General features: G+C 41.5%; 1 protein-coding gene across 1 annotated transcript; it reads right to left on the bottom strand.

Annotated features, from left to right (window-relative positions):
* Positions 1–449: 449 nt before the first annotated feature.
* On the bottom strand, positions 450–17,533 carry LOC311135875 (gamma-aminobutyric acid receptor subunit alpha-1-like). Its single transcript, XM_084169899.1, has 8 exons — positions 17,431–17,533; positions 16,173–16,240; positions 14,268–14,488; positions 13,483–13,565; positions 12,731–12,874; positions 11,613–11,765; positions 2,750–2,952; positions 450–1,839 (listed from the first exon to the last, which is right to left on the bottom strand). The coding sequence occupies exons 2-8, from the start codon at positions 16,173–16,175 to the stop codon at positions 1,513–1,515; spliced, it is 1,134 nt and encodes a 377-aa protein (XP_084026025.1). The 5' UTR covers positions 16,176–16,240; positions 17,431–17,533; the 3' UTR covers positions 450–1,512.
* Positions 17,534–24,749: the final 7,216 nt, after the last annotated feature.

The following is a 24,749-nucleotide window of genomic DNA, read 5'->3' as shown; positions in this document are numbered from 1 at the left end:
GGACACAGCACTAGCCCATCACGTTTAATGCCTCTGTATTATCTCCCTTTCGCTCTCATCAACATCAAGCAGCAACAAATGCAGTCCAAAAGAAGCATTCCTCTAACGGCATGTGAGACTGAAGGCAGTGTAGCTGGTACTTTCTGAGTGTTGTCTAAAACATTGTCAACAGAAGATGGGAACCATGGCGCCTTCACAGGGTCACGGAATAGAGCAGAATGGAAAACATAGTGCCATCAATTAAAGGAGTATCCTTTCCTTAGTTCAACCCTGAAAATGTAAATGCACTGCTCTTCACTCTCAATGCATTTGCCACCGCCCGCCCGCTTCAATGCTTACTGCTAGCAGCCCTCTTAGAAACGAAACAATGTTGCTGACAGTCCTCTGGGCCCTGTACAAATGACCCTCTAGGGGTTCTTCTATTGCCATAGAAACCAGAAACCAATATAAATAATAATAGTGTTTTTTTAATTCTAAATATAAAATGCATTCCGACATTTAGATTTTACAGTTTTACATTCTTACTCATTACTAACCCACCCCAGACCTTGACACATTGTTGTTGTTAGTGTGTACATAGCTATGGATTTAGGGTGAATAGATATTAACTTATACTTCAATTATAACCACTGGCAACGTTGACCAGCCATCAGTGGAACACTGACTTGGTAAGAAACAGTCACTTAGGAGTGAACCAGTGAATACTCTCTTCATACAAACTATTTCCAATGTTTCATAAACAGTTAAAAAAAGAAAAACTTTCTCTGCCACGTGTTGAATATTAATACCCTTTAGTTACATTTTGCAAAGCTTAAACGTAATCTCTAACACTTGATAATATTTACAATAAAACTAAATAAATTGTATTCATAATGTTGCACATAAACAAATTGTTTCTATCCTCTTCTTAAATCCATGAATTAATGACATTGTTTCCACTGAGACATGTTTTATTGCTATTGCTGAAACCCTATCTTGATTCTTTCAACAAAAGGAAATGAACAACCCCAAAATATCAACTACAGAGAATGGAAGAATATTTGACGGAGATTGAAGGTAGCATTTTGTCACTGATATCAAACAAACTAGGCCATCAGTCAAATTTTGATTGGTCTTTGAAAAGAAAAACTTCCAGTCCATGCAAAAACACAATTTTCTTTTACAGTGTCAATGATTTAATGCAAAACAACAACTGAACATATATCAGAAAACTAAAACAAAGAATAGATCCTTAACAATTTTTGGGCTATGTGAATTTGTAGAATAGCATTCTCTTGCGTATATCATATATTATTTTTAGCATATTTCCTTTAGTAGCATAATCCCTCCCTCCCAAAACAATTCCCATTATAGTCATCACATTGCTCTGATCCTAAAACCTTTTCTCTTTTTTAAATCTTGGAAGGTACAGTATGTGACATTGAAGCAATGTGGCGACTGGGAACTCAACCAGCATGGACACCATGTTTTCTGAAAATAAACATTCGGAAAAAAGAGAAGGGGGGATTGGGTTTAGTGGGATCCCGGGGTCATCCCCAGTAACTTGGGCTTTTTATTCAAGTAAGTTGCCCAGTAGACCAGGTTAAAGGTTCCGAAGAGTAATGGGAAGGCTATTCTGGCGATCCTGTCGATCTTGCTGACGCTGTTGAAGGTCTTCTTAGCCTCTGGTGGCTTGGGCTTGGGTTCTTCCTTGGGCTCGGTGGGGGGAGGGGGGGCGCTTTTGGCAATGGTGGCCAAACCAGGGTCCCTGGCAATGTTTGGAGCGAAGGCTGTAGCAGTGGCGGCGGTGTAAGCCGTGGTGTTGTTCTTCTTCAGGAGGGACTCTTTCTTTTTCTTTTGCTGCAAGGAGGATAAACAGACAGTGCCTTGGGTTATCTCACAAGAAACCAACCAACAAAGCACATTGACAAGCTAACAATTCAAACTGGGTACAACCTGAATGGATAAGTACAGATGTCTGCTCTCGCTTGTTCAAAAAACATGGCAAAACATTGTGTGATAATGGCAAGACATTGTGTAAGAGTTTGTCTAGTATTTTGTCTCAATTTTGTTTAGGAGCAGGTAGAGACCACACAGTATAGTAATGTACTGTACTCCTAACTGCACCGGTGAGACAGTGAGCACCAGAAGACTCGGCAGGAACTCTAAACTATTAATGTTTTTGTCATGTCCCATGAATCTCATTTGCATTGAGATGAGTTAGTGACATAAAACTAACCCTCACTGTTGTGCTCCACCAATAATATAGAACTAACTGCTCTGGTTTTAGGTGGAACACCCCTGATAATTATGTTTGAGCTTTGTTATCTTAAAGCTAGAATCCTTAATTGAAACAATAACAAAGCATTCTTCCTGCCCCCCTTTCACTAAAAAGCTACAGGATGGGGCTGGTGAAATGTAACCTCTCTCAAATTCATAGACAGAGCTATTGATGCAAGGACTGACCATCCATGATATCAAATATATAGTTTCAGCCATGTTTTGACATTTACGTTGTTTACAAACATTAGAGTAAAACAAGCTTATATTTTGGGTTCTGATGGGGTACAGAAGTTGAACTATGCTCATGAGGCATTTCTTCATTATATTCTTCAAGAATCAATGGTATATCAATGGATAGCAACTAAGGATTCTAGGATTAATATATCACAAAATATATAATTTAAAAATATATATATAATTTATTTAAAAATACAATATATTTGATGTGAGATAATAATAATAATAATAATAATAATACTACGAATACCTTCTCTGGCACCACACTTTTCCCATCCCAGGCGTAGCCCCTCTTTGTGAAGTAGTTGACTGTAGCAAACTCAATGAGGGCAGAGAAGACAAAGGCATAACAGACTGCAATGAACCAGTCCATGGCTGTGGCGTAGGCCACTTTTGGGAGAGAGTTCCTAGCGCTGATACTGAGGGTAGTCATGGTCAGCACAGTTGTCACCCCTGTAGGGACAGAGCGGGAGAATGGGTTACATTCTAGACTGAAATAGATAGATCATGTTCTTGCTTGTTTGGGTTTTACGTTGTAGGCTAAATACGCATATTACATCCTACAACTACACACTCTGTCCAACCTAGTCTAGTATGCGTGGCCATTTCCAAAATGGGGATGTTCTGGTGAGAGTATAGCACACTGCTGTTGACATATGTAACTTTACGCATCTTGAATCAGTACCAACACAATTGGTCACTGGGTAAAATTGCTTAAATGGATTAAGCAAAAGCTACGATTATGTTGGCAGCCTGAGCATTACATTTTGATTAGCTGGCGAAAAGCTTGCCAACTTCTCCAATACCTCCCTGATTCCAACTTCATGCACTACATGAACAATGAGGCTGCAGCCCCAGAGAAATAGGAATTGTCACGTAATGCCGGCGGAGGCACATATATTTTTTATAAAAGCACCAAAACACATGCGTTTTTTTTAAGCCTGCATAATACCTGCACACAAAAGGTTGTATGACTTTAAAAACAGAAAGGGGGAGGGTGTTAAGCCTACAGGATTATGCAAGGGTGTCGTTCTGTACTGTGGATGGGTTTTGTTAAAGAAGAGGTGAGAGTAGGGGATCGGAGAAGAGAAGCAGTTCAGGGGATGTCTGTCGGTGCATTGCTCATCCACACGGACTGCTGCAGATGTTTACACCACAAAACAAAAACAGCCCAGCAGCTTACACAGAGAACTCGGCTGGGGCCAAAGAAGGCAATTCAAGGGACAGAATGAGAGGCTGCTTATGAATCCAATATAATGGACTGTTCCTCCACCACCATAGTGTTATAATGCAATGGTACTGGGTGTACAGGTATAGGGAACGGGCAATGCTCGCCTCGTCATCATATGTTGATAGACTACTGTGACGTTGTCTCTCCCTGCTCTGCTCTGCTTGGAGGACTTAGTTCACTGAGACAGCGATGGAGAGATGAGACACACAGAGAATCAACCTGATGCTTTATAGACTGAAACTTTGTGACTCTACTGCCTTTGGTCTGGACCTTGGTCCTGTGATGTGGTTTCTACACAACCATCAAGTGCTATTGTGGAGCAATGTTCCCTCTAAGCTTCACACGTGCGCGGCTGCGCACCTCCTCCAAGACTGCCGAGCAGAAGAAAAGAAACGCCAGGCCGTGTAGAGAGATTGAACTTTGCTGAATTAGCCCCATTAGTTTGCACCATATAGATCAAAAAAAATTCTGTGATCAAATCAACATTATATCAGCCCCTTTTCAATGCAACAAACCAAAACAAATCTAACTTTGCAAGACTGGTGTCTGCGATTTTGTTGTAGGCAGAGCCAGAGCGCAACGGTGGGGGGTAGCCCACAAGCGGTTTTTCAATCACTGACAAGTGAATGGCTTTTCAGATCAGTTCAGATCAGAGAGCATAGCCGCGCGTGTGCACATTTGTTGATATTCTTTGCTAGTTAGCGAGTTATTAGGCCAGTTACACAGTGCATTCGGAAAGTATTCAGACCCCTTGATGTTTTCCACATTTTGTTTAGTTACAGCCTTATTCTAAAATGGTTTAAATAGTTTTTTTCCCTCATCAATCTACACACAATACCCTATCACGCCAAAGCAAAAACACGTTTTTAGAAATGTTTGCACATTTACATAAGTATTCAGACCCTTTACTCAGTACTATGGCAGCAATTACAGCATCGAGTCTTCTTGGGTATGACGCTACAAGCTTGGCACACCTGTATTTGGGGAGTTTCTCCCATTCTTCTCTGAAGATCCTCTCAAGCTCTGTCAGGTTGGATGGGGAGCGTTGTTGCACAGCTATTTTCATTTCTCTCCAAAGATGTTCGATAGGGTTCAAGTGCGGGCTCTGGCTGGGCCACTCAAGGACATTCAGAGACTTGTCTTGAAGCCACTACTGCATTTTCTTGGCTGTGTGCTTAGGGTCGTAGTCCTGTTGGAAGGTGAACCTTCGCCCCAGTCTGAGGTCCTGAGTGCTCTGGAGCAGGTTTTCATCAAGGATCTCTCTGTGCCTTGCTCCTTTCGTCTTTGCCTCGATCCTGACTAGTCTCCCAGTCCCTGCCGCTGAAAAACATCCCCACAGCATGATGCTGCCACCACCATGCTTCACCGTAGGGATGGTGCCAGGTTTTCTCCAGACGTGACGCTTGGCATTCAGGCCAAAGAGTTAAATCTTGGTTTCATGGTCTGAGAGTCTTTAGGTGCCTTTTGGCAAACTCCAAGCGTGCTGTCATGTGCCTTTTACTGAGGAGTGGCTTCCGTCTGGCCACTCTACCATAAAAGCCTGATTGGTGGAGTGCTGCAGAGACGGTTGTCCTTCTGGAAGGTTCTCCCATATCCACAGAGGAACTCTGGAGCTCTGTCAGAGTGACCATCGGTTTCTTGGTCACCTCCCTGACCAAGGCCCTTCTCCCCCGATTGCTCAGTCTTTCTGTGCGGCCAGCTCTAGGAAGATCCTTGGTGGTTCCAAACTTCTTCCATTTAAGAATGATATAGGCCACTGTGTTCTTGTGGACCTGCAATGCTGCAGAAATGTTTTGGTACCCTTCCCCAGATCTGTGCCTCGACACAGTCCTGTCTCGCAGCTCTACGGACAATTCCTTCGACCTCATGGCTTGGTTTTTGCTCTGACATGCACTGTCAACTGTGGGACCTTCTATAGACAGGTGTGTGCCTTTCCAAGTTATGTCCAATCAATTGAATTTACCACAGATTGACTCCAATGATGTTTAGAAACATCTCAAGGATGATCAATGGAAACAGGATGCACCTGAGCTCAATTTCGAGTCTCATAGCAAAGGGTCTGAATACTTACAGTATCAGTCAAAAGTTTGGACACCTACTCATTCCAGGGTTTTTCTTTATTTTTACATATCTTTACTAAAATATACAGTATTTTGATTAGTTTAACATTTTTTTGGTTACTACATGATTCCATATGTGTTATTTCATAGTTTTGATGTCTTCACGATTATTCTACAATGTAAAAAATAGTAAAAATAAAGAAAAACCCTTGAATGAGTAGGTGTGTCCAAACTTTTGACTGGTAGTGTATGTAAATAAGGTATTTCTGTTTATTATTTTTAATACATTTGCAAAAATGTATAAAAAACAGTTTTCGCTTTGTCATTATGGGGTATTGTGTGTAGATTGCTGAGGATCCATTTTAGAATAAGGCTGTAACGTAACAAAGTGTGGAAAAAGTCAAGGGATCTGAATACTTTCCGAAGGCACTGTAAGTCAACACATCGCCAGTGTTATGTTGAAATAACCCTTGGCCCTAAGCCCTTCATGGAATGGGCACTTGCTGATGTGTTTGATAGTGTCAATTAGTTGAGAATTGAGACGATCAGAACGCACTTGTATCCCAACTGCAACTTTTCAATACTCCAAAACCCATTTGCGAACATATTGTGTCCCCCCTCATACTGTTTTGTAACATCATTCCCTATGAAGCACTGCCAAACAGATGCACACTATGGTAATTGATAGTGAGAAAGTTATTAAAAACCAAATGGCACCGAAGCACACACGTCGACACTCAACAGTGACCTGATTGTGGCCTGGCTGCTCAATGTGCCTGCTAGTTCCTAACATTACTTGCTAGCTTCATTGAAAAAGTTTAAACTCGTATGGCAAGTGATTTTGGGCACTGATAAACAGCGTGTAGCTTGTGCTTTATTTACGATCGTTTCACAGCTTGCAGATGATGAAGTTGTAGACATGTTGTCGTTCTCAGAAATCAGTCCTGAGCGTGCAGCCAGACTTTCCCGATTCGATAGACTGTGTGCAATACACTGACTAGTTTTTCATGCAATTTTTTTTACTTGAGAAATACTGCACCAAACACCTATTTCCACTTAGCGCTTCACAAGTACTGCAGCAGTAATGAATGAGTAGGAAAGTGTATCTATAGGCTTGCGTTGTTGCTATTATTAGCGGCTTGGGTCTTTTTTAATATCCAGGAATATTTCACTTTCTCTGTTCATAGGAGTAACAACATGAATTTGTGCATGAGGCAGAAATAATGCGGTGCGACTCGAGTTTCGCCATCAGCTGGAAGACGGTGTCCCTTTTTGGTCAATGTCAGTGGAGGAAAGGGAGAGCGGAGGGATGTTGAGAGGCGGACCCTGAGTCTGCTGCTCTCTCCCTCCGCTGAGACTGACCATCAGATGCAGGCACCATCAGCCCAGTAAAATAAAAAGCAAGTTATTTAAATGTATGCTCACTCAGCTGTGCTTCACAAGTAATACAACAACGGATCTGTTACCGGTGTGATCAGATAGCCTACCTCAAATGTAGAAATATACTTTTTTTAAATGGCCCGAACGACAATGCATTGGCAGGGCAATTCAAGCAAAGCCAATAGGCGGTAATAATGTATTGGGCCTATAGCTTACTGCACAAAACTCATTACTACAGCACTGTTTTTAATTGGTTAATGTTGCATAGGCTTACGTTTTTTAAGTCATGTAAAAAAAATCTGAGTGGTAGATCTCGGCTACCACTCAGAAAAGGTTGGTGGCTACTGTTCTAGAATTTTCCCTGTTAACACTATCAACATTTCACTACTGTGGCAATTATGATTGAATCAACGCAATATTAGCCACTTTCAATCCAACATACCAAAACTAACTATGCAAGAGATTTTGTTGTAGGCAGAACGCATCGGAGTAGGATTCTATTGCATTGACACTCACGACTCAGCCCGTACTCTACACAGACCGGTGCAGCATAAACAATCAGAGCTGCAGTAGGCCTATATGCAAATAGACCATTGCCATATATGGATCTGTGTCATTACTTTGAACTGGACTGTGTTTACAGCGTAAGCAGTCGTGAGTAGATGTGCTTGTTTTGAGATCAAAGCGAGAGCTGCATGTAGCCACGGGTGCACATTTTTTCATACCCTTTGCTAGTTAGTGAGTTATTAGCCCAGTTATAGATAATTTGTAGTCAGCAATAGGGGAGTGATTGCTTCCTACAAGAGCAAAAAATTAATAAATTTCTAGACATCTTTGAAAAGCGAGTCAGGTAAAGAGCATTTATTTTTGTCCTAAAGGGGCAGTGTTACATTTTGAGATAGGCTTGAATAAGCTAAGTACTGTAGCCAATAGGCAGAGGGTAGCATAATTTGTCTGATTGTCTGTAATAATGGTATGGGAATAATAATGCATTTTATTTTGTAAAGTGGTTTCTTGCATCAAACAACACAACAAAAATGTTTGTCACCTCCTTGTCTGAAGGACAAGTGGATAAACAGGTTAATGTCAAGCCCTGTATGTTTTTTTTTCAAAAGTCTCATGGAATGTAGGCCTACATTGAACACCACACATTGGCTGCTACTGTAGGCTGAATGATAGAACAGCTATTTCCATGTTCAAATGTTATGGGATGCATGTTTTGATGGTAGGCCACTCTGGTAGGCCTACATTATGATCAAATAGCCACAGTAGCCTACTTGCCCACTGTTAAAACTGTAACTTAAAGTGGGTACAGCCTCAGTGTTTGCAGTAAATGCTCACTGGAATTTTCACAACGTTCAAGTTTGTGCTCAGCAGACCTGAAATTTGCTCAGAGCTGAATTATTTTGAGGGAACATTGACGATGACCCAGGAGGGACAAACCTACCAGGGTACGATATGCGAACATAACACCCACATCAAACCACACCACCAAGACAATTCTCGTTTGGCTTCAGCATTCCTTTATGAGAAATCTTCACGGGGGGTTGATGGTTAGATGGATAAGTACGTTTGGGTAAAGGGGAGGGGGATGGGGATGGGCATGCCACAGTCAGTCAAGAATTGAGGCTGGTCTATGGCAGCTGCCTCCTTCCTTCCTTCCCCACCACACTCTTTTCCAAAGTATCCTGAAGGATCCACTAACATACATAAAGACAGAAAGCTGTGTTGCCATGGAAACACGTCACCAGCTCTAATGTCATTTCATGTCGTATTTTTTTTAACCAAGAATATTAAAATCCCAAATGATGTGTGGAATGAAATCAAAGTCATGTGGTGGGCATGGTAACATTTGCTTATAGAATAGAGAGCGACACTGTTAGGTATTTATAATTGTTTTCAACCTAAATAAGTGCAGCGAGTGATTCATTAAAACATGATTTTGACGCTCGTCTTAAATGACTCTATTTGACAAGTTGGACTAATAGACTGTGTGTGGTTGGTGAGTTTGAAGGCCCTTAATGAGCAGAGGCACCCATCTGGAAAGTTCTAAGTGGATTAATAGTGGTATAACTCAATTGTTGGGAACCCTTCCACTCAATTTAGCTCTGTGTGCAAAAGCAACTGACACTTGATTTAGATGATACATATCTTTTAACAAGGTTTTCCTCCACACAGACGGTAGGTAGCAGGGAGGAAAATTTTTTAGATAAAGTGTGATAGTGTGAAAAGGTACACTGCAAAAATGAAATTAAACATTTCAGGTGATGAATGGCAAGGTGGGGCAATGAGACTGTCACACTTTGCTGACTTAGATAGAGAGAGCACTGTAACAAGGAAAGAATGGATAAATCATAACCAATAAAGTATATCAAATGAAATCTCAAATTAAACTAATATTTAACTCCTTACCACTCCCAGCAGTGGTGGTCCTCTCCATTCCCCTACTGTATCCACCTTAAGGCTACTGCTTTATTCATGACCTTATCAATAACTAAAAACTAATCTGCACATGTCTAACCATGCCAGTGGCACACACCAACCCAGAAGATGTTCAATAGCGGTGCTCACTTTAAGAGCAGGGAAGAAAGAGAGCTAATCTTCTGAGCACCGTTGATGTCTATGACAGCCACAGAGAAAGAATAGAGGACTGTGCTCCAAAATGAAATATAATGGAACATATTAATTCAATTTTCCTTTCAGAGCCATTTAATCATTATCATATTTTTATTTTTTATTGGGATGATAAATAAATAAATAGCCAATTGTTTTTCCACTACAATATACTGGCTCTGAATGTATCTGCCTTCTTTAATCACAACAATGACAAATAGATAACCCTATGCTGCATTTTTTAAATTGCCAATTTATCTAAAAGGGAGGATTTGCATTTGCTATATGCCGTCTTTGCTCACTCACACAGAACCCCTACATCGGATATCAACCAGGAGGCAATACCTTACATCTTGTGCTAGTTAATATGCTAGCTAATATGTTTTGATGAGACAAATACTACTTATTAATTTCACTAATTATTTCTTAAAGACTTGAACAAGTTACATTGCAAGAGTTGTGAAGACATACTTGTTCTAAACATCAGTATAAAACATTAGAACTACAGTTTGAATACAAGCTTGTACAGCTGATTATTGGAATCTTTCATTCAACAAATAAACATGAATTGGCTTTTTGTCAACAGCCTAATGATTAACTTCACAATAAAACATACCAACTGCCCCTCACATCATTCATTGTACATTATTTATTATCAATGACATATGCCATTGACCTAGCCTATCTCTTGAAACATGCCCATCTCTTGCCTGAAATAATGAGTACTGAATAGCTAATTGTAGTGTGAGTACAGTGGATGAGTTTTGTGCTCCCAGAGACAGAAGTACAGTACATGACATGAGGAAGACACACGCTCCAGATAGTGCTATGCATCTAGGTCAACCTCATTCCCCTACTCCTCATTCTGCCACGTGATGAACAGCACCAGGTAGGCTACATAACAGCACCACTGGAACCCTGAAGCAAACACAGTACAGGCTAGGGTTGCTGTTGAAAAATCCTCTGCCTCACACTCACCTTTTCTTTTTTTTTTGTCATTTAACAGACTCTTATCCAGAGCGACTTACAGTTAGTGAGTGCATATATTTTCATACTGGCCCTCCGTGGGAAAACGAACCCACAACCCTGGCGTTGCAAGCGCCATGCTCTACCAACTGAGCTACAGGGGACACAAAGATGCTTTATTATGTAGCTCGGAAAGCTCCTTTAAATACTCAGCCATGGGAGACACTGACATGGGCGATGCGCATAGAGAGTGGGAGGTAAAGCAAGGACAGCCCAGCTAACCGCCGCTCTGTTCTGCTACAGAGCAGCATGCTGCAGACTGACGAACAAGAGCATTCCTTTTGGACGCTGTTGCGTAAGAGCTCAGACATACACACACACACACACACACAGTGCACTCACTCACACACACGCACATCCATACTCACAGCCACACTCAGCCAGCGTAGAACTTGAAATTCCACTGCAGCCACTGTTGAATCAAGAATTAATGCACCTCTGGCTGGTGCAGTGCTCCAGAATATAGTAGGTTTAGAACTCAGACGTAATAAGAGGATTCAACCAATCTGGTTTGATACTGACTTTAGGAAACCAACCAATGTGAGCGAGTGTCAGTGTTACTTTTCCTTCGCTTTGATACAAGCTCATTAATTGATGGGCACCAGGCCTCCTCTATCAACATTGCTACTATAGTAATTGATTTCAGAGCTACATGTGAAGGGACGTTAGTAAGGCAATGTGACGAAGATCACACTGTTCCCTCTGGTGTGAAGGCCTGCTGTGGTTAGTTAACACTGTGTGTGGTGACTGTGTAAATTGGATGTCAACTGGTTTACGTTTGGTATGAAGTAGCAGGGACTCACCAAACACAGTCCTGGCTGGGACGGACTCTCTGTTGAGCCAGAAGGACACCTGGGACAGGATTACCGTCATGATGCAGGGCAGGTACGTCTGGATGACAAAATAACCAATCTTCCTCTTCAGATGGAAGTGTGTCGTCATGACAACATATTCTCCTGTTGTCGGGCAGGATGGAGAGGTTGAAACAGAGAATGATGCGTGAGAAGTTATTGTGTCATTTCCAGTTGGAAGGCCACTTGATAAAGCTCTTGTGCTCCTGTGAATCCTACACATTTGATCTGATATACTAAAAAAATTTGTGAGATTGCAGTTCTGTCTGCATCACTGCATCATGTTGGAGCTCAGAGCCTAAGATGTTCACTGTACCCTACTATCACACCTGCAACCCCTGTACATGCAACTATTAAACACTCTGAATCTGAATCAACCCCCCCCCCCCCCCCCCCCCAGACTATTATATCATACTAGAGAGGAATCTGTCTGTGTGCTTTAGAGTGGTTTGCCATGTTACGAGCATGGTGTTTTGTTGCCATAGAGATATATTAGTATTGTTAAAGGTCTCATTTATCAACTAACTCAGTAACGTGGCATAACCATCAGTGCATTGACAGCAATAACATAGAGAATTCTCTGCGACAGCAATGGGAATTAATTAGGTAGTAATAAATTGGCTCTTTATGTTTGACAGAGACATAAACAAAGGAATCAATATGCACTTATTCAATGGCCATGCAAAATTAATTACATTTGTTTTGATAAATCAATGGTACCTCAGAATTAGCATATACAATTTAATGAGATAGGTATTGTCACTTTCAAACACCGACCAATAAAGAAACAGTAAAGGCTGTCTTAAGCATAGATTTCTATGGTCTTAAGCACTACCTTTCTGCCTGCAGCTAAACTCACTGTAAAGGGGTCACCCATTTTACACTGTCACTAATTATGCCATGCAGCATCAATGGACCAAAAAGAAGAGAAATGATGTGATGCCCACAAGGGAAATTACAAATCTGGGACATGTTCTCAAAGTAAGCCTACAAACGTAAAGCAGTGGAAGTGTGATGCAGCTTTTTGGAGAGAAAGGAGAGGGAGGTTTAGGGAAACAAGGGAATCAAACCTGTGCTGGACTGGACAACCCCAGAGTCCACACTTTGCCCCATCAGATCATACTGGTTGAGCCGAGAGCCATCTTCAGCCACCACAACAGACTGGGCTGCCCCTCTCGTCCACACGTACACAACCTCAGCTCTGGTGTAAGCATCTGGCAGGGAGAAGAGAGAGGGGAAGAGAAACAAACAACATCTCAATCTGACTGACCTTTAAACAGCCAAGTCAGATTTCCTCCCTCCTGGCGAACCCTCTGACATGTCAAAGCCATCCACAGTGCAGTGTTGCTTCAGCACTGCAGAGGAGTTGTACTGCAGAGGAGCCTCATCACTGAAATATTTAGCAAGCCAGTTTAAAGTTGAGGGTTGGTCTTTTATTCATGCTGTGTTATTCCGAACAGACTGACTCATCATTGTCGGGCTCCTCTCTCTCTCACTCTCTCTTTCTCTCTTCTCTCTTTCTCTCTCTCTCGATCTCTCTCTCTCTCTTTCTTTCTTCACTTCTCAAGGATGATTTGGGGTCAGAAGACCTGGCAGCCATGAGCACCTGGCACGATGCGCTGAAAGTATGACAGGGACTACTGCATCCGATAAACAGAGGTCTCCGCCCTGCCGTGCACCTAGCGAGGCCCAGCGGGGCCTGGGAGGTCAGATCCTGCCGGAGAACAGCTGTAACGCCACTGTCAGCTCCTATCAGGTACGAGAAGCGCGTTTCCGGTCGGAAGGGAAAGAGAGAGAGATAGAGAAAGGGGGAAACACTCACAGCTGCCAAACTTCAGTGGACAAGCATGGGCGTCCATGGGGAAGTCCTCCAGGTGCATGGGACACTCCGCCCTCACTGTCAGTCTGGAAGGAGGGAGGGAGCGAGGGAAAGATACATAGAGAGAAAAAGAGAAAGAGAGAGGGAGAGACAAAGAGAGAGAAAGTGAGAGAGAAAGAGAGAGAAATAAAAAATGGCAGGGAGGGACAATGCTGCAAACCTCTGAGCTGCAGCCTTTTCCTGACAACACAGTGAAAAAGGGAACGTCAACCCAGCCATGACACGTCACCCATTCATCATCTCTACGCCATAAATATGAACTCACACTGTGTCCTTATCTGCTAATAAACATGTTAAAGAAGGTTTTATGGCCACCCCCTGTGACCCACACGTTAGCTCCATTTTGTGAGCATTGGAAGTTCACGTCTGAGACCATTATTTATAATGTTTCAGCTCAAATGAAAACCCACAAAGGGCCTCCACTCTACCACTATATTCTACACTACTCACTCTACTCACTATGGGTCTTATCTTAGCGCTCCCCACTACAGTATACAATCTCTTTAAAGATAAATAATTTGCTGGATACCAACATTATTTTCTAGAGCAGAAACTACAAAAACAATACAATATACTGGAATCACGATCATCATGGGACTGGTAGACTTATGACTATTGTCTGTAGAGAAAATCATGTTCTGCTTTCCAGTAAGGATTTCCAGTTACAGTGTTAAAAATACCTCTTCCTAAAACTAATATAACAAAAACAGACAAATGTGTTCTCTTACCTCATAGTGTAGAGCAGAGTTCCCTCCTCTGTGATTCGTAGGAGTTTGTTGGGCATAGTCATGTTGTGGGCCACAGACTTCTTGCCATTGTGAAAGAATGTGTCAGGGGTCCAGATTTTACTGGCCATCAGGTTGTTCAAACGGAGAACAGACATTGGACCTTTAAATTTTAGCCGCTCGTCCTTCCAGCTTTGACGAAAGAACACGTCAATGGTGTATTCCTGTGAGAGAGAAGGCAAGGTCAGGACCCAGGAGAGGTAGGTTGTCCCTAGTCATCCTATATCTGTTGCTGAGTAATGCACACTCCCACTTTTCAATACTTTTGTTCTCTCACACATCACTTAGGCTTCCATGTAGCAGCAATTGCCTATTTATCCTGCTGGTGACTGTCTTGTCTTGTCAAGGTAGAGGCTTCAACAAAGGTAGGTCTATCTAACTGGTGGAGTAGCTTCCATCTCTTCCTTCCAGCTTGTCCTCATGAATGTGTCGTCAATAAACATGAGGAAGAAGCACAGTGCTCTAGATTTAAGCACACCAAAAAATACAAACACTGGCATGATATCTCACTCTAACATGCACTAATCGCCATGGCTAAGAGCAGCTTTGAATTATTTCAGAATGCCTGACGGAGTTAGCTAGCCAGTGAATTTACAACGTTCCGGTTCTCTATTTTTCCCCGGCCGTGAGTTAATTAGTGTGAACGGTAACAGAGCTGCAAGGTAATGGAAATGGACTGGAAAGGGAAATGGTAGCTACTGTAGCTGTTCCTTTTGGCCAGCCCATTCCGTGACTTACTGTGAAGTTGCGCAGCAGTAAAAAGTGCAGGTCCATATGTTAGAGCATGTTCAGTAATAAAATCATAATACGTCAAATACACACGGTTCAAGTGCACCAATACCAAACCTTCATCAAGATTGTGAAACAATATCAGAGGCAGAGAGAGAGAAAGAGAGAGAGTGTGTTTCACATACTGTATGTCCCGGGACTTGATATTCCTGTGTACATTACGCAGAGTCAGATTAGTAATTGTTTTATACTGACGCTATGATTCATCCACAGTGGTTAAAGAAGACATCTCAACAGAGCAATGATTAATAAATCAATCTCACCATCGCTGTTGCCATTCAATAAAGAATATCTCTTCAATATCCAACTAGATTTTTCAAATGGTAGGTACACCGACTTTTGGTCAATGAAATTGCGTTTGGCTCATTTGAGGAGAACAGGTAGAACATTCTGAAGGGTGATTTTGCAAAGACTAGTCTAATCATTCCACTGTCAGTTTATATCTCTGAGTGTGATTATATCAAATCACATTATCCAGTCATGATAGCCATAGGAAGGGTAATGTCTCTGGCCATAACCATAGCATCTGTTCTCTGTGGCTGCATCCCAAATGGCACCCTATTCCCTATAAAGTGCACTTCTTTTGACCAGGGCCAATTGGGCTCCATTAAAATGTGTCAAAAGTAGTGCACTAAGTAGGGGTTCCATTTGGGACACGAGCTGGGGCTTTGCAATCTAGTCCCAAGCACCTGCTAATATAATAGACTGTACATCATGGCCAAATCTAAAGACAAAGGCTATACAAGATCCAAAGTCATTATACCCACATCAATACCAAGCCCTCTCCGCTTGGGTCATGCCATGCAATAAAATTGGACATACAAATATAATTCTGTTTAAGACTACAAGTTGCATTTATCTGGGAAATGAATGAGCCAATTGGTCTAATAACATTTCCTTGCTCGTGACATTTCATTTATGTCGAAAACTAATGGGGCTGATCAAATTTATAAACATTTTACCTTTGAAACCACATCAAAAGAGGTTAAGGGGAGAACATGGACACAGAACTGGTGACATTTCAGAGAGGGGAATAACAGAGAGGAAAGACGGGCATACCATGTCATGGTCCGAGACGGGCCCAATACTCGTCACGAAAATGTCAGTCTTGACTTCAGTTACACGCTCTGTTGAACCAAGAAATTAGGAGAGTGAGTGTCGATCAGGGCTCCTCATTAGCTCTAACTAGCACGTAATCCTGGGGAGCATTGCCCTTTGATCGTATCATTCCCTAATTTTCACAGAGCCCCCTTCCAAAATGACACCTTACAATCCTGATTTTGAGGTCAATAACCATTTCTGCAGTTCTCCGTTTCAGGGTCAGGACCATTACCTAGGGACTGATGCAATCTCTTCATGTATTTTCAAATCTCTTGGCTGAGATCAAATTTCACCTGGTCTGACGTATTTTGAGTACCTTCATCTGTACAGCATTATGTTTTGAAGTGGAAAATGGCAACATGATTTACATCAGGAATGGTGTCAATCATAATGTTTAATTTCTCTCCATTTGCCACTGAAAATGTAATATTCTCTTGTCTGTATGCCCCCACACTATCAATTCCATACTTTTATTTATTTATTTTTATTTCACCTTTATTTAACCAGGTAAGCCAGTTGAGAATCAATTCCATACAAATACCCTTCACGTTCCAGTAGGCCTAGATATCTCTCCATTACTCTGTCAAGTTGAGTTGAATCTAGAGCAGTATAGGCAACAACTGTCTTTCACAGTACACTTCCATGAAAAGAGCCAAAACTCCCCAAGGTCCCAATGAGAATATCTACACCATACACTATTTCTCAAAATAATTAGTTAAGTTATTCACCAAGGGTCTTTATTTTCTGTTTGCTTTCATTTTCAAAAGATACTTGTTCTTGATATCATGCTTCTAAGGAAATAGCTAACAGTAAATCGCCCTCCTGTAGATTCCACTGATATGAGTGCAAAGGCAGAAAAAAGAAAGATATGAGGATGCTTGTGACGATAAGCGAATGAAATGCCGATTTATTTTTCTTCAAGCAGGACAAAGGACTCCAGCCCTCCCTTTTTTATGTGCTCTGGAGTACTATCATCCAATTAATAGTATTGGCAAATGACCAATAGTAAACCAACAGGGTGGTGCAATCTCGTGCCATCAATTCCAAATAAGACAACAAAGGATTCCGAAAATTAGCTGCTGTAAAGGTAATTTACGGCATGCAATAACCATGTTATTGCATAAATCCAAGTAACTCATCATCACCCTTTTATTTCCTACCAGCTCTAACTTGAGAATGTTATGAGTTGGTGAGAAACCATTGTACAGTACTGTACCTCCCAACCCTGGTCTGAGACGGTTGTCGTAGCCATCTAGGAGACGGTCTAGGATCCGGGTGAACACTGTGGTGTTGTCTTTCTGCTCATCTGTCTGGCCATTCTGTCCAGAGCTGACGAAAAGGAAGAGTCATTTTGGACAGTGAATTCAGTGAATTGATGCAGGAGTGTTGGAGCAAAATCCCAGCTGAGCAACTTCTCTTGATCCTCTAAAATCTACTTCCTCGGATGAAACAGAATTATTATAAAGCCATATGAATGTGAGAAATACGTTTATTTGATCCACAGGGCATGACATTGTACACATGCAGAACTCATAATGCATTATACCTTAATGTGGCCTTTTAACAGCAAAGGACTAATTGGGTTTGCTCTTTGTGCAACATGAAACTAAATGCTTAAGGCAAACCGAGAACACTCACAATCAGTAATTGTGTGAGCAGAGTTAACATCACCACTCATTAATATTTCAACACAGTAATCAGTAGCAAAGTTTTAATCATGTAGTGTACATTTGTAGTTTATCAACAGGAGGTGTGGATGGAGAAGGAAATACTCGGCTTGGGAAGGGGTGGGAGAGATTTCTTCTCTCCCTCTCAAAATAATCACAGGAAAGCCTTTCTCATAAATAATCGTTTGCCTCTGAGCAATCATCTTCCATTTTAACCGCCCAGTCGCAGGCCACATTGGTTTGATTGCATGGTAAATAAACAGTCCCCAGTGTTTGGAAACAAGCTCTGCTCAGAACACAGCTCCAAGGAGAAGGGAAGGTCATCAAGATTAGTTAGCATTGACCGGTGAAGGGATGGAAAGGTGGGGAATCTGAAGTAGCGAGTAGCAGGAGGAGTCAACAGAATAGCTGAGAGGATTTGCATGCTGGCAGCCACAAATGAGAGAGAGAGATAGAGAGAATGAATGAGAAGGGGGAGGGGCGGGAGCGGCAGATCACACGGCTTTAAATGTGAGCTGTTAAACGATTCTTCTAAATAAGGACATTCTACTCACATCACTGCAGGAACAATATAGTTAATATGACATTAACACACCATTCATTACCACATAGGTGATTTGTTCAAATGCCACTTCCTGCTAAAATTACTTTTAGGGAATCTAAATAATATTAAGAATTATGATAAATAATGGAACAAGCAATTAGAATAAGCATCTGATATCACACGTTGGGCATCAAAAAGTCTTACTGATGGCAATTCTACATTCTACGTTTTGGGTCAAACTTTAAGATATGGCAAAGCCTTCCTTGCCTTAGCTCAAGAGCCAGGCCACCAAAACAAAGATATGAGAAACTACATGCAGGGTCATGTGAGGCTGAATAACTAAAATCTCCCTAAAATACCCCCCCCGCCACGTCCCCTCTCCCCACACACACATTTTATTTTCTGCTCGCTTGTAAACACAACATGCCGAAGATTTTCTTCCATTTATCACAGAGATACAGTACATTCCATCAGATAAGTTCATTATATCCTCCTTACAAAAAACCACAACAGCAAACATACAAGGATGCCTCAGAGGGCTTTCAAGTGCGCAATAATAAAAAATGCACTTGACATAGGGTATATTTGGGATTGGGGGGGTCGAGGAGGGGAACAGCAGAGTGAGGGGGGGAGGGGTGCAGATAAGCAGAGAGCAATGGACTGGATGTTTATGAGCTGACGGGGCCACTTCCTCATAAAACATTGTACACCATCCCCATCTACAGGTCATCTGAACAGCAACGGTACTGCCCTCTGCTGCATGCTGCTGCAGCCTCAGCCTGCCTGCCATCCCACAAACTCTGGAGCTCTCTCTCTCTAGACCTTCTTCCAAACACTATAGTTACCCCATTATATGGTCCTTCTCTCTATCCACAACACAAATACAATGTGTGCACAACTGATTATTGCGCCTGTTTAAAAACCCCCCAATGATTGTGTTTGAGTTCTAGAGGTAAATCCAGTGAATTACTAGTTAATAATTACACTGCAGTTTATAGTGACAGTTGTAAGGTAGAGTAATCAGGGGAGGTGTTTATTGGTTAAATGGGCCATCCTTGAAGCAGTGCAGTTAAAATACATTCAACTCACGGTTGATTACTGGGGAGAATGTCACAGCTCACTGAAAATAAATCCTTAAATGGCAATTTCATTAGACTGATGAGATATGCACGCATGTTCGAGTACATATTCCATCTACACATATGTTCTTCAGCATATAAACTGTGGTGTTTACTCTAACTGTACATAGGACAGTGACCGAGAGGCAAAAGGCCAAAATATCTCAATAAATAACCATTTAAGTCAACTTCAGTGAATGACTCTGACAGTTCAACTAAATAATTTAGGCTTGCAGAATAGCAAGACCAAACATTATTAATTTAAGAGTCGAGCATCTTCATGCTATATGAGTATCTAGCATATACGGCTTCATTTGCAAATAGTGAATCCTTGATATTTGCATAATTTTGGTTCAATGTCAAACTTCTCTAAGTTTATCCTAGGACTGGATTAGTATTGAGGTGTACACGCAAATGTCTGTCCTTTCAATGGCAGGATTAATAGTATGACAATCACATTTCAAAACCACATATTGCTGTCATCTCTCAACCCATCACACCGTGGTACTGAGTGGTGTGGTCAGGGCACAGACCCCATCTGTATTCCCACGTGTGACTTTCTCTATTGAACTACCCTCACATGAGACACATACATAATTTGAATAAATGACAGAACATCTGAGACATGCACTTCTCTACTTTGGTTGAATATTCAGTGTTGTCCCATGTTGCTGCTGAGCCAATGGAAACTTTAACACAGTAATTGCTATTTTGGGAAAATCAGCCCCAGCTCGTGTTCACCTCTTATTACCTCATGGCAATTACAGTGTGGCATCCTGAAGTGATGGCCTAATTACTGCCATCCTAGAGAGTTAGGCACAAAGGAAAAATATGGTCAGCTGGCGAAACATAATCATTACATTGTTTTCTCACAGACTGTCAGTGAGGGATGGACGCCAACATGACATGATTGCACATCACAAAATCAATTCTAATTCCGCTCTGTTGGGGACTTGAGAGACAAATATATTGTCGTTGTAACTAGAGCATAGAACAGAACACTGTGATTCTCCTTCCTGGGCCAAATCTAGCTCAGCGAATGTTATGTCTGTGTGGTCGAAGCCCACCTTACCTTTTCCCACAAAGCACATTGGCCATCAGCAAACAGGCCCACACACATAGTATGGCCGTTCCTGTCCGTCCACCCATGGTTGGAGAGTGGTTTGCCACTGAAGGAGGAAGACAACAATAACAATACATCATAAAATACAACAGTAGGCTAGCATTGACATGAATGGATCAAAAGAGAATCAAACAAGACACAATTGAGGCGTTGATGGATCCTCAAACCAAGACGATCAAGGAGAATAAGAGGCAGCCAACTTTCTACTAAGACCAGCCTTTCCCAATAACTATGTTGTATCTTTTGGTTTATATTAGTGTCCAGCTTTTGCACACACAAAAAAAAAACTACTTAAATTAAGATTCGGTGAACCTCAAAGCACTATATATTTCACAAATTAGCCATATGCTCACAACCTGAACTGCATCCGCCAGCTCATATGTCATGAATTAGTCCCACTATTTATTATCCTTCATATATTTGCCTAAAAATAAAGATAGTGAGAGAGCGTCTGAATGAATTTGATAGATTGGAGGCGATGTATCCGTTGCTTCAAAAAGGACTACATTCCATTATGAAGAATATATTTCTCATAATCTGACGACACACATTACGCACGCATATTGCGATCAATAATTGCGGAAAATAATCAAACACGTTACCGGTTATATAGTATTGTATGTCGTGTGTTATCCTGGCACTTGTATTATAGCTTACTCATAGCCTGCAATTGAAAGGCGGCGGTACCGCAATATTAAACCAAATCCTCTTATATTCACCCATTTTCATCTTCGTCCAACATCGTCATGTCAACCCAGTTTCAGAGGATGTTAAGTGGTAGGCTACGTTATTGCGTTATGCAAAGACAATTGTTTGCCAGATGCCCGTTTAATTGAACCCATTAAACATATATATAACGATGTTTCCCACGGCAGCAATTAATTACCCACGAAAAAGACGCTGTAATCAATAGCTACACCATTATCCAACAAACGACTACAATAACCTGTCAATAAAACGTACATAGAAGAAACTGTGCCTGTTACTCGCTTCAATTCCTCCAATGTGCACTGGAATATGCTGAGACCGAAGCTGTGCAAAGGACGTGCAATGTTCTGTTAAAATTCCGTTAGTTGACAAGGATTTGATGAAGCAGGGATAATGCAGTTTAGCGTAAAAATCCCATACAACCACACTTTCTAAATTATTCCGTGGAAATGCATCCGCAGTATAAATATATTGAGTTCAGGGAGATATTTAGCATGCAACTGACATTTCTCAAGGCTCATCTTAAACATGACCAGTAGTCTAATTCAATTCGTGCGTGGCGAGTAGCCTATTAAGCAACTGTATGATTCTATATTCTGAGCGATTTCCAGTGCTGAAACAACCTCGACAAAAACATAAAATATCATACCACAGCAGATGCCTCCCTAAATCGTCTTAATTTTCAATAACAAACTCCACATACTCCACTCACGGATCGTTGCAACTCCTCTACCATCTATGTGGACTGGATTCTGCCTCTGTTAGGCTGAACACAACTCACTGCAGTTATAAATGCAAGTCAAATTCCCCGACCTCCTTCTGCACCGATAAAGACAAGCAAAATGAAAAACGATTAATTAACTTACAGCGATATACCAGAGATATTCGAGGCTGTCGTATCCTCAAACTTTTATGTATATCTTTTTTTAAACTGATTCAATGAGAAAAATCCTCAAAGATCTCAGATCTACTGCCGAATTTGAGTTTGAGGCTGGAGAAGCGGCTGCTGACGATGCTGAGTATGCGCAGGTCTCGCGCACTATTCATTGGTGTGGATGGTTAAACTCTTCTCAGTCCCCAACAAATTGGTAATCTAACTACAAAATCTACTGTAAATACGGAGATTGCAGCCAACTAAAGCTTTACTTTACCAGGACAATAGTAATATGTCCCTGGGTAAACCGGATGTGAAATAGGCTGTGACTTCATGCCAGGGCAATTTTATTTTAGAATGGAAGGTGGTCCCACTCTCTCATCTAAAGACCAATCCGCCCATTTTTTTAAAATGCAGCACAATTTAACTTCCACTGCTGTCGACTTAATCTCTTTTCAGTGGCTGCAAAATTAAATCCTCTTACATTTTCAACCGGCTCCCTTGTTTTTTTCCCCACTCTTTCTCCCTGACTGATGTTTGATGTTTTCCTATAAAAACTGCGTTTTACATTTATTGAATGGATTGGCTATATCAACTGGCACGACATTCCTCTCTGACCAAAACGAAGATCTCCAATCGATTATTAAATGTTTATCACATAGCCTATCAATGAAGACACTCAATGCATACAAAAACAAATCATTCATACATGAATAGGCTACATTCTTCCCAATATTGAGAAATGCATATATTATACCCTCACCCGATAGATTTGATGAGACGAGCCTCACCGAAAATCACCTTGAATCACTCACTCACTGTACTGTACCCTAAAAGCCCAGGATTCGCATCGAGACAACAGGACCGCCTGTGCTTACAGCCAAATATTATGCTGCTATTGCCTGCACTCCACGACTGAACACAGACAGAGCTGGAGAAGCAGAGCTGTGCTGTGCATCTGCAAAAACCGCCTGATGATACCAAGCGTATATTTTTTGTAGTCATCTGTGTATTTGAAGTTAAACTACAAACCAGAAGACATTTTAATAATGATGGGACATGTAATAACCCACAATTTATGTAGCCGGTTTATTGCCCTTATCAACGCATAATACACACCTGATCTCATTTGTTTGTTTTATTACGTTTACAACAGACTATGATGGCATCTAGACTACTCGTCATTCATGTACAAATCATAACTCCTCAATGCAATATTGACATTGAATTGTATTTACCAGACTACTGTGATTCGTCTTGTCTGAAATGGAACCGGGCTTATGTGTTGCGTTATGCATACTTAATATAGTGTATGAATACGTTATGGGAGATGTCATAGAGTATATGCATCGGTATTCAGTAAGGTTTCTCTCTCTCTCTCTCTCTCTCACTCTCTCTGTCTCTGTCTCTCTATCTTGTGCTCTACACAGATCGTGAGGTTGCCTAGCCTATATGCATCGCCCTTAACCTGATGCTGCAAGTGCATTTTTCTACCCGTTATTCAAAACTAAACGCCGAAGACTTAATGTCATTGTAATGTATGTAATACAGTGGGGAGAACAAGTATTTGATACACTGCCGATTATGCAGGTTTTCCTACTTACAAAGCATGTAGAGATCTGTAATTTTTATCATAGGTACACTTCAACTGTGAGAGACGGAATCTAAAACAAAAATCCGGAAAATCACATTGTATGATTTTTAAGTAATTAATTTGCATTTTATTGCATGACATAAGTATTTGATCACCTACCAACCAGTAAGAATTCCGGCTCTCACAGACCTGTTAGTTTTTCTTTAAGAAGCCCTCCTGTTCTCCACTCATTACCTGTATTAACTGCACCTGTTTGAACTTGTTACCTGTATAAAAGACACCTGTCCACATACTCAATCAAACAGACTCCAACCTCTCCACAATAGCCAAGACCAGATAGCTGTGTAAGGACATCAGGGATAAAATTATAGACCTGCACAAGGCTGGGATGGGCTACAGGACAATAGGCAAGCAGCTTGGTGAGAAGGCAACAACTGTTGGTGCAATTATTAGAAAATGGAAGAAGTTCAAGATGACGGTCAATCACCTTCGGTCTGGGGCTCCATGCAAGATCTCACCTCGTGGGGCATCAATGATCATGAGGAAGGTGACGGATCAGCCCAGAACTACACGGCAGGACCTAGTCAATGACCTGAAGAGAGCTGGGACCACAGTCTCAAAGAAAACCATTAGTAACACACTACGCCGTCATGGATTACAATCCTGCAGCGCACGCAAGGTCCCCCTGCTCAAGCCAGCGCATGTCCAGGCCCGTCTGAAGTTTGCCAATGACCATCTGGATGATCCAGAGGAGGAATTGGAGAAGGTCATGTGGTCTGATGAGACAAAAATAGAGCTTTTTGGTCTAAACTCCACTCGCCGTGTTTGGAGGAAGAAGAAGGATGAGTACAACCCCAAGAACACCATCCCAACCGTGAAGCATGGAGGTGGAAACATCATTCTTTGG

This window comes from Coregonus lavaretus (genome assembly GCF_964263955.1).
Source record: "Coregonus lavaretus genome assembly, chromosome: 10".
NCBI classification, from domain to species: domain Eukaryota; kingdom Metazoa; phylum Chordata; class Actinopteri; order Salmoniformes; family Salmonidae; genus Coregonus; species Coregonus lavaretus.
This window is presented reverse-complemented; position numbering and strand designations above follow the sequence as displayed.